This window comes from Malus sylvestris, chromosome 15, assembly GCF_916048215.2.
Source record: "Malus sylvestris chromosome 15, drMalSylv7.2, whole genome shotgun sequence".
Lineage (NCBI taxonomy): Eukaryota > Viridiplantae > Streptophyta > Magnoliopsida > Rosales > Rosaceae > Malus > Malus sylvestris.
In genome coordinates this window covers 22,923,775-22,935,531 of record NC_062274.1, presented here as the reverse complement: position 1 = coordinate 22,935,531, position 11,757 = coordinate 22,923,775, and the positions used below count along the sequence as shown (strand labels likewise).

Sequence of the window (11,757 nt, the reverse complement as noted above, 5' to 3'; positions counted from 1 at the left end):
GTTTTAGGATACAAATTTTATTAATTCTGTCACTTTAATAATATCATATGGCTTTTATGTATACACACACACATCCTACGAAAGGCATGTATTCTATCTTATTGAAATTAATATATCTTTTCCTCGTTTATGTAAATTCCATATCTAGCTACTCGAAATTATTTTAATCTAAAACATATGATGTTTAAAAAATAAGTCTTAGTAAGTTAATATTGTACAGTTGGACATCATGGACAGACAATGGATTTGTATCGGAATCTCCTTAGTTTGGAATATAGAGAAGGGGTCAAGTCATTCATTGACGTTGCTCGTCACCATGTGAACTAGAATAATAAAATATCATGTCCTTATAAAGTTTGCCATAACAGATTTTTTCATTCTGTTGAAGATGTTCATCTTCATTTGTTGAATTCTGGTATGGATATGAATTATGATACATGGATATATCATGGGGAGCGAATCCATCAAGTGCAAGGACAAACTTCAGGATTTACGAATGGCGAGCAGACTAGTAATCCTAATGGCAACAGGGTCAATATAATTAATGATGCATTTCAAATATTGGATGATAATGATGATGATGAAGATACAATGGGTTATCAAGATACGTTGTGGAGTGGTTAGGTGACTAATGCTCATAGGGTAGATTTTAATAATTATGAGAAGTTACTTCATGAAGCTCAAATGGAACTATACACTAGATCCAATGAATATACAGTTTTGACCTACGTTGTGGAATTAATTCATAACAAAGTTGACAACCATATGACTAACAGGGCAGTTGATAAGATGTTAGTAATGATGAAGAAGATGTGTCCCCAACCCAACCACGTTCCTAAATCATTCTATGAGTGCAAGGAGATATTGAGAAGTCTTGGATTAGGGTATGAAAATATCCATGCTTGTTACTACGATTGTGCATTGTTTTATAAAGAACATGAAAAGAAAGATAGATGTCCAGTGTGTAATGAACCAAGGTATAAGGCTAGTGCTTGTGAGCAAAGAAAGAAAGTTCCGAGAAAATTATTGCAATATTTTCCACTTAAACTAAGGTTGCAAAGGTTGTTCATGTCAAGACATGAGGTGGCACAAGTATAAAAGAGTCAATGATGTGAACACAATGAGGCATCCAGCAGACTCTATTGCTTGGAAAGAGTTTGACAAAATGTACCATGATTTTGCTTAAGACCCACGAAATGTTAGATTGGGCCTTGCAACTGATAAATTTAATCCTTCTTCGAATATGATTAAGCCTTATAGTATGTGGCCAGTTGTTTTGTTTTCGTATAATTTGCCCCCATGGAAATGTATGAAAAAGCCATTCTCTTTTCTCACCTTGTTAATTCCTGGACCTAATGCACCTAGAAATGAGATTGATGTATATTTGCGTCCATTAATAGATGAGCTTCAGGAATTATAGGAAAGTGGCGTTCAAACCTATGATAAGATGGCTACATGTACTTTTAATTTGCGTGCAGCTGTGATATGGACCATCATGATTTTCCTGCTTATGGAAATTTATCAAGTTGGAGCACTCACGGTAAGTTGGCATTCCAGTATGTAATGTGCAACTTTCATGAAAACGTTATGAACAAACACCATTAAGAAAATAAGGAAAATCTTCTACAATCATCCACCGAATAGCAATCACGAGCACTACATGGAACCAACACCATCGTGAAATTTTAAGGCTCGTTACCAGACAAGATAGTGATCAAAACTATAAATACTGAAATTGATAAGGATTCGATCAAATAAGTAAAATAATAAAACTTTAAGACAATAATCAAAGGCTAGCACTATCTTTCAACCAAAAAAGGCCAACAATATCTGATTTATGATTTGGAATTTGGGAGAATAAAATCTTGGATTTTAGGGTTACAAGTTTAGAAATTGCCATAGTTCATTCAAACAAAAGTTTAATTATGCGCATAACCTAAAACAAAATTAAGATGAGGTAAGACCTTACCCAATTGCAGCCACCAAGTTAGATGCAAGTATCTGGGTGTTGAGGAGAGTGACTCAGGGCAGTGAGGCAAATCAGAGTGCAATGGGAAAAAAAAGGGTGCGATTTGTGGGAGATGAAGGGGAGATGGGTGGCCACCGATGATGGCAACCACCGAAGAACAAAAGAGGGAGATGAAGGGGTGGAGTGAAAAGTGACGAGGTGAGAGTGGATACTCTCTCTGTTTACAAAACCAAATGAAGGTGGACTCTGTGGAAGATTAAAATAAAGATTCAATTATTTTATTTTATGTTTTAATATTTGGCTTTTATGAATAATTATATATATATATATGTATGTATGTATGTATAATCAGTGAGGCATCTTTAGCCTCACAATTGCGTATGTCATATTATTTAACATTATGTGACGCATTCTACAATTCATCACAAATAAACTTTCATATGGGCGGTAAAATTTCCCGCCCATTTATATGTGGCGAATCTTAAAGTTATATGTGATGCATACAATCTAAAAAATCAATTGGTCTAGCGAAAGTTTTTAGGTGACGCTTTCTAAAATCTCCTCACTTATTCTCGTAATATATGACAAATATTTGGGCGCCACCATAAATTCCGTCACATATTCCCTGTTTTCTTGTAGTGTTCGTTAAAGTGAACAGTACCGGGAGTGTTTCATTAAAGTTCCCAAAAATTCATTAAACAAGACAATTGTAATCTGAAATGATTCGAGTGCATTGGTACGATGATAGTGTTATGTTAAGTCGCCCACGAATGCATCAATTGTTGTAAATCGCTTAACGTGTGTGACTCACGAGTGTACTGCGTGCAATATTTTAAAGATTAATTAGACGTGTAATGCATTTATGGTGAGGAAAAGTTTAACGCCCCTATGTTCTTATTGAGATATGATTTCTTAAATATAAGTTGGAGTATGATGATCCATCATAATTCATTCGTGATTTATCTACATTACATGATTAATATTGGACCTTTCCGGACGAGATATGATTTTGAATCCCTAAAGCAACCAAGTAATTGAGAACTAGGAAGACTTTTGGTGTAATAAAGTTAGTGGCACCACCATATATCGATATCTTCCGCATGCAGCCGCACCAAACAATACGTTGTAGAAGATGGCTTTTCTCCTGATGGCTTTTATCATTGAAAGATGACGAAAACACATAATTAGAAGGAAGTCCAATGAATTTTCTTACTTCCGCTATTCGAACATTATTATCGTCTTCCAAATCAGTAGATATAGGGTTTTAAAAAGTTTAAAGGAAGATTGATTACTCTAACTATTAGTACCAGAGTAATACTCACAATCTCGAGCCAAATGAATTTACGCGTGGTCCTTAACTGTGAGTTGTCACCGTTATGTATTTATGTAGGATTTACAAATTACGCAACAACGATGACTACTAATAGCGAAACTCGAACTTTGATGAGGAGACACACAAGGCTGTGAACTTACCAACTAAGCCAATCCTTGTTGGCTTCAAATTATTAGATGTTTATTGTAAAGGGAAGTTATTTTCACATTTTTTTTTTACCTTATATTCTTTTGTTTTAGTGGTATTCATCAATTCCCCCCCCCTAAACTTGTGACCATTGGCCAATTTCCCCCCTCAACTTTAATTTTGGCCAATTTCCCCCCTCAACTCTCATAATTAGTCGATTTCCCCCCTCAACTTTAATTTGGCCAATTTCCCTCCTCAACTCTCATAATTAGTCAATTTGCACCCTACTGTTAATTTTTTTTTAATTTTCCATCTATTCTTTTTTTTTTCTTTCAATCTTTCTAATAACTTCCAACAAAGTACTAAAATTAACATAAACTCACCTGCATAATATAGGGTAAAATGTAAAAAACATAATACAATTAGTATGTGATATGGGTTGATTATAAGAAAAAGTTATGAATCGGGTTTAAAGCATGTAGAAGAAGAAATAATAATCCTAAACTCATGGATTAGACCTATTTCAATAAAATGGGTTATTCTTAATAAGGAGTCGAAAATTATGAATTGACTAGCCATTTTTGCACTAAAGCTCGATTCTCCGCAATTTACTTGAACTTAGCTTTCACTTTTATAAAGAAAATTGTATTCACATACAAAAATGTACACATCAATCCTTTTTGTTATCAATTTTGTATAGTAAAAAATCAAATAAAATTACTCCATACTGATTTATTATGACTAATAATACTATCTATGATAAATTGTAAAATTCTAAATTTTAATCTATTTGTAATAGGATAAAGACATAGGAAAATGATTAACATACATCTTATTTAGTTTCTTACACACACTTGTTTAATTATGATCAAATTAAAAAATTAACTGTAGGGTGCAAATTGACAAATTATGAGAGTTGAGGGGGGAAATTGACTAATTCTGAGAGTTGAGGGGGGAAATTGGCCAAAATTAAAGTTGAGGGGGGAAATTGACTAATTCTGAGAGTTGAGGGGGGAAATTGGCCAATAGTCACAAGTTCAGGGGGGAAATTGATGAATACCTCTTTGTTTTATAATGTTTATTGATTCTCTTTTAATTTATTCAATCTAATGACTAAAAATTCACACAAAATATAATAAGAGATTAAAAAAAATGTACATAAATCACTTCAGATTTGAGAGGATTTTAAAAGACTTTAAAATCCTAGTGTAGTCAATTAAAAGATTTTAAAGGATTTTAGAATCCATTCAAATCTAGGTGTAGTCAATTAAAAGATTTTAAAGGATTTTAAAATCCATCCAAATCTAAGTGTATTCAAAAAATTAAGATTTTGGAGGATTTCAATAAGTTGTGGATTTTGAGGGATTTGAGAGCAAAAAGTATATATAACCAAGACTAAAAATAATCCAACCTCACCCCCTAGGATTTCAAATCCTTCCACCACAATCCATTCAAATTCTTTAAAATCCATATGAATTTTGTAGGAGTCTTTAATCCTTTTAAATCCTATAAAATCTATCGCTTTTAAAATCCTTTAAAATCTTAGTTTGACTACACCCCCTAAGTGTAGGCCGGAATCTGAACATATTTGGCCTAATTTAAGTTGAATGCACCAACGCGGAAATTTTGACATCTTTGGCCTCATGTTCCTATACGTGCTTCTCATAACTAGTGTAATTAATTAAAGAGTGTGTGGATCGCACATCCATTTTTACTTCTCATACATCCCTTGTTAATTTATGTCATTTGATCTTCTTCAATTCATCTAATCTGATGGCTGAAAATTAGAAGGGTGTGTGAGAAGTAAAAAAAAAGTGTATAGATATCACACTCCTTAATTAATAATTATTTTGGCACTACATGTGAAATGTGTTGAGAGCATATATACAACCTCAAATGTATACACTATATAGAATCAAAACATCATATATCTTAAAAAAAATTAACAAACAATATTATTATTATCTACAATAAGAAAATAGAAAAGTGGACTAAGTCTCACAATAGACTATTAATAATATGGTTCAAATTTCGTCACATATATCCTCCGTTATATTAGATTTATGTAACAAGAGAAGGGGTCCTTCTAAGATAAAGCATGATCATGACGATCAACAGTCCATTTCCTTTCCTATTTGCATTGTTTTATGTAATTAATTAAGTTGTGGAATTTTAATTTCCAATTATACCAATACGTTCGCGACAAATGTTTGATTCATTGAGCTTAAGAAAACCTAAGGCCTAATTGGATAAATGGTCCACTGGTAATAAGGTATTTAGAACATAACCTTTGTGGTAAAAAAAATTCGGATTTAAACCCCTATAGTGAAATCTGTTAGGATTTATGCCCAAAACTCAAACTTCCATCCTTCCCCATTAGTAGCCAGCACATGAGGGTCACATGTGAGGCAAAGAAGATTATTTCATCATTAGTAGTGTGCCCAAAACTAAAACCCTCATTCCTGGCGTTCCCAATTCTGAAACACGGAGAATAATGCATGGCAAGATAGTAGGAATGAGTCGCAGGGATGGAACCAGATGAGGGGACAGTATCACTCCACCAAAGGGTTGGGGTAATGGTGTCAATTCTTGGGAAGGAGGCTATCAGGATGTTGCCTCACAGGTAGTAGATGGGCTGATCAGAAAAATAATTCGGGTCCTGTGAAAATTGGGAGTATGTTCTTAGTCAAAACAGCAAATCTCTAAAAGATACAGAATGGAAAGATCGTGGGGGAGATGAATGGGATCGAAAACAGTGGTAGAGCCATAACAAATAGAAAAATAATTTGGATCTTCCAGCACTAACATCTTCAAAATTCATTTTGATTTCTGACCATGATTGCGATTACGATTTCACTGTTTCACACTGATTTCTAATGATGATTGCGATTGCGATTTCGATCTCTAAGATGGACACTGCAATTTTATCACTCAGCTGCAGATAGAAGGGATGAAATGACCATTTTAGCCTCACAAGTGACCCTCACGTGTAGACTATTAACAGAGGAAAAACGGAAGTTTGAGTTTTGGGCATAAATCATAACAGAATTTACCATAAAGGCTTAAATTCGATTTTTTTTTACCATATGAGTTATGTTCTGAATACATTATCACCATATAAACCATTTATCTGATTTGGCCAAAACCTAAATAGTTAGGGTGAGGATCACATCAAAGTATCAGTGCACCTTCATCGTCTATATTTTTCTCCTACTTTAGAGTAAATACTGACTTTGTGATCATGAATCAAATTATTCACCTCCTAATTACATTCATAAATGCACAAGAAATCCACAATGGTCCCCATTATCCTTACAATCTCAATAATATTACTTCCTCCTAAAATCCACAAACTATAATAAGCAAAAGATTTGGATCCTCAAGAACTAAGGAGGTACTCCTCCTTAAAATACTTTGTGATCTACTTACAGAATATTGTATATGATCGGAGAAGTTTATATTATAAATCACTATGCAAATGATAATCTCTACCGAGGAAAAAAAGTTATTCATAATAAAATGCACACAAACAAACCTACTTGCTCCTAAAGCTACCAAAACAAACCTTTATTTTGGTCATCCCACACGTGCCGAAGGAAGAATTCACACGTACCGCCAAAACTGCAGTGTTTTTTCCAACACTATTTATTGGCTTCATGGCGACCGGTCATTTGATTCAGTTTCCACCTTGTAGTTGTCCATCCACTTATCCATCCATCCCCCAAAAAGACTCAAATTAAAAGACCCCTCAAATTCCCAAACCATAAAAATAAAAGTTGGAAGCAAAAATTGTGAATGAATGATTCGATGTGAGCCAGAGCCACCAGACCCACCCGCTACCGCGTGAAGGGCCGTCTCCCGTCGTTTTCTCCGCCCCCTAAAACGACGAGACACTTCACTTCTACCGTCTGATCCGTCCCCAGCCCGGCAAAAAATAATGTCGGGTATCCAGGCCCTCACGTTCTGGCTCTCGGAGCACCCCACCATCGTCGGGTTCCGGTGGTCCCACACCCACTCCTGGGGCTCCACGTGGTCCTTCCTCTTCACCGCCATCGCCGTCTACATAACCCTCTCCCTCCTCCTCCACCTCTTCCTCCTCGCTGTAAACCGGTCGGGTCGACCCGTACCTCTCGGACCTATTCCAGCCGTCCACAGCCTCGCGATGGCCCTAATATCGTTCACAATATTCGCCGGAGTCACCCTCTCCTCCGCCGCAGAAATCCGCGAGACACGGTGGTTCTGGCCACGGTCCAAAACCCCATTCCAGTGGCTCCTCTGCTTCCCGCTCGGGACCCGGCCGTCGGGTCGGGTCTTCTTCTGGTCCTACGTGTACTACCTCTCCAGATTTCCCCACATGCTCCGCACATTCTTCACCATTCTCCGCCGCCGCAGGCTCGTCCCCTTCCAGCTCTTCAACCACTCGATCCTCACCGTCATCTCGTTCCTCTGGCTCGAGTTTTCGCAGTCGATTCAGGTCATGGCGATCCTCTGCACGACGCTCGTCTACTCCGTGGTTTACGGGTACCGGTTCTGGACCGCCGTGGGGCTGCCGGGCGCGTGTTTTCCGGTGGTGATGAACTGCCAGATTGCACTGCTGGTCTGCAACGTGGCCTGCCACGTCGGCGTCCTGATGGTGCATTTCATGAAAGGCGGGTGCAACGGGATTGGTGCATGGGTTTTCAATTCCGTCCTCAACGGTGTGATTCTGTTGGCATTTTTGAATTTTTACGTCAGAATTCATTTGGGGTTTTTTAATAAGAAGGGGAAGGCAAGGGTTGCTAGCAGCGGAGCTGGCGGCGCCGATGCGGCGGCCAAGTCTGTTGGACTGAAGGACAAGGAGCTTTGATGGTGTAGGATGTAATTTTAGGGGCGGAAATTTAAGTTTTTGGGGGAGTGTACTTTTTTTGGAATTTGTACAATGTCTACAAATTAGGACAATTACGATCACGAAAATTCTATTATGTTCTAGTGTATAATATGTGTTTTGAAAGGCTAAAATCATCTACAAAAGAAATATCAAATTATAAAGATAAAATTACAAGTGATGACTGTGGTATTCTAAAGTCTTCTGCAAAATATTATTTTATTATTTAAATAGAATCTTAAATGATTGTAATTATTAAAAAAATATTTATTAGTTGAAATATTGATGAAATAAGAGATCCATCATTAAAATAAATTAAAAATAAATTTAACATTGATGTCAAATTTGACTTCAAATTACAAAATCTTTAAATTCAATCAGTAAATAACAATTTGATAAAAAAAATTTTTAATGTCAAATATGCATAATAACATTTCACATAAGATCTTGATATCTCATACTCTGACAATCCAACAATCAAGAATTCATCGATTACAGATGTTGATATCTAGTATCCGTAGTAGCATCAAACCGCATCACATTATGACAGAATACTACTTCACACCATCTCTTTTGACCATTAGATGTGACGGGTTCATCTTATCCCTCTTCAACTTTAGATTGATAATTATCACCAAATATGCAACTTTATGCTTCTTAAAAAATCCAACTAACACAAACATTAACGTTCGGTAATTGTATTGTTTAGTACATTAGCGAAATGATCTTTAATTTACTGCTCTAAGACGGATGATATCTTACAATGCGTATAATTTTGCAAATTGATTTGGCAAATTGGCATCATCGATTGAATATATCATGGTTCATACTTCATAGTAAGATATGTGCTCAACTTAAATAGGCTGGAGACAAATTATGGGGCGCATGAAACCCATCACAAACAAATTTTATCTACGCACGCATACGCGGATTAGATTTGTTGGCCAAATTAGTATTATTGTCTCTTTATTCTAAGCTTGATATTCTTTTCTTGAAAATTAAAATAATTTCGAATATCGTTGTCGCACAAAACAAATATAATTCATAGCCAAGATTAATAGATTAGCAAAAAAAATTAATAACAAAATAGCGCTTATGTAAAGGGACCTGCACCTCTTCCTTGTCAGACAATCTAGTACGTGCATGATTAATCTAAAGCCCCGATCTGGTGATCCTTTTATAAGCCTAGTTAGACAATCACTAAGCTATTTGTGCTTTTCTATACAAGGGTCTACTACTATTTGAGTGGGGGAAATCTGACTTAAACCACACAATGAACAAACAATAACAGTGAAGTATTGAATTCATTATTCGTGTGAGTCAAAGTTGAAATATCTTAACAAAAACAACTAAATCATAATGTCAATTACTACGTTATTAAAGATTTGAGTACAATGCAGTGTGCAGATAACTTAGTTTTATTTTGTACTTGAGCTGGTGCGATGTAAGTCGAGTCATATAACTATATATTTTGATTAGGCCTACCCAAATTCAGGATTGCGAGATCTCCATTAGTTATGTCTTCGTTATTAGCTAGTAGTCATTTAGACCATATTGCGTTGGATAAAGCATGTCCTTATAATGGGACTTATTTTTCAGTTATGGTTAACGATTTTTAATTGATTTGACTTGTATAGTTTCCTATAATTTAGGATTTCCTATTTTATGATGGATCCCGTATAATATGGGAGAAATTTCTTTATAATCTCCTGTAATTATTCATCCCTATTTAGTTAGGCTTAGGATTGTATATTATACCTCTTCCTGAGAAGAATAAACATATCATTCAAAGTATTCTCTTCTTGACACCAGAGCCTAGTGTTGTGCCTTGGCCCGTTCGTCAGTGCAGAAACGAGAATCAGATTACAACCTCACCAAATCACACTCAATTGAACAGAATAAAATACAAGAAATAAAGACACCGAGAAATTTACGAGGTTCAGCAAAAATCCGCCTACGTCCCTGGAGAGATATTGCTCTTCACTATGAGAATAAAAGTACAAGTACACATGAGTTATATTGACATAACCCAATCCCAAATCCCTTGTACACCCACTCATAGAATTTTCCAAGAGCCTCACTCTACCCCAAGAGTTCTTTCACTAAAGACTTTTCACTCTAGCTCTCTTGAATTTCTCTCAACCCATGTTCAACCTTTCCCATGGAAGAGCCGGATGCTCTCCCCTTGGATGCTTCTATGATGCTTACATTCCCACTTTCTAAGCATTACTAAATGCACAAATATTGCATCTAGTTATAGGCATACACTAGCAACTATGCCAACAACCAAGACCAAAAAGTCTTAAGTTCACATGACATAATTATTACCTAGCCTACCTAGCATGCACCAAAGTCTATACCTAGTCTATAAGGTACAACTTTTCTCCATTTATCATTTAATGCATATAAGAGAAAACATGCACAATAAAACATGCACAATTGTGTGCAAACAAACATAAGGTCAAGTCTTGTTTGCTTCCAACTTTGCTTGTGGCAATCACCATGTCTTCAATTGTTGTCAACACATGACTCATAATTACTCACAAATGTATGAGCCAAAAACAACACTCTCCACCTTGGCGAATACACCATGCAAAAATCCTTGCACCCATCACCAAAACCCATTGGCCTTACGTACCAGCATACACACCTTGAATCCACCTCGTTGGTCCTGTTCCGATTCAGTCACTGCCAATGCATGTACAGCTGCTGCAAGCTAAAATTCACCATTTAGCTTCAGACAGGATCTCGACACACCCTCGTCTCCTCCAACAGGTTTTCCTCCTCTTCATTGTCTGCAACCTGGAAACTCGTCAGCGTGCTCGTTTCCAGCAACAACTCATCGAGCCAGACAAAATTCTCACACTTCCTCCTACCTCAGAACCATCTCATCACCTGTGAATCTCATAGCTCTACCTGCTACAAAACCCCTACAACACTTGAGACTAAACATCACCAGGAGAAGTGTTGCTTCGAGTACCTAAAGGGCATACTCGAAGCCTTATGCCACAAACTTGCTACCACCCAGCCTTGCACTGTAGCACTGTGGACCCTTGCCTCCGGAACTGGATCTGAACCTGTTGTCTCTCTCAGATCCTCTTCCAATTTTCTTCCACGATTCCAACCTTGAATAGCTTAAGCAGTCTCATGCCCACCATCATCCATGGTCTCCTTTGTGTATCATTCCACACCAAAGAAGCTTGCACCTGCTCCAAACTTACTGTATCTTTCCATGCAGTAAATTTTCACAAGGTTCTCGTACGAATCTAAAAGTGAGGTAAGAAAAAAGAGGCCTTTGTCTTTTTCCTCAACATCAACTTTCACAGTTGATCTAAGCATCCTTGAACACGACTTCCATTTCTTCAGGCTTCCATTACTCTCCTTTACCAAAAGTAAAACCGCCTCTCCCATTAAACTTCTCAACTGAAAATTCCATGGTGAACAACAAATCTGGACCTCCAACGA

General features: G+C 36.7%; 1 protein-coding gene across 1 annotated transcript; it reads left to right on the top strand.

Moving 5' to 3' along the window:
• The first annotated feature begins 7,094 nt into the window (after window positions 1–7,094).
• Window positions 7,095–8,473, top strand: LOC126606052 (elongation of fatty acids protein 3-like). The gene has a single exon (XM_050273519.1). It carries the CDS (start codon window positions 7,366–7,368, stop codon window positions 8,272–8,274), a length of 909 nt encoding a protein of 302 aa, XP_050129476.1. The 5' UTR covers window positions 7,095–7,365; the 3' UTR covers window positions 8,275–8,473.
• Window positions 8,474–11,757: the final 3,284 nt, after the last annotated feature.

Bases quoted from the DNA above. Each gene is read 5' to 3' on its own strand.
- LOC126606052 (XM_050273519.1), top strand. From the start codon at position 7,366: ATGTCGGGTATCCAGGCCCTCACGTTCTGGCTCTCGGAGCACCCCACC.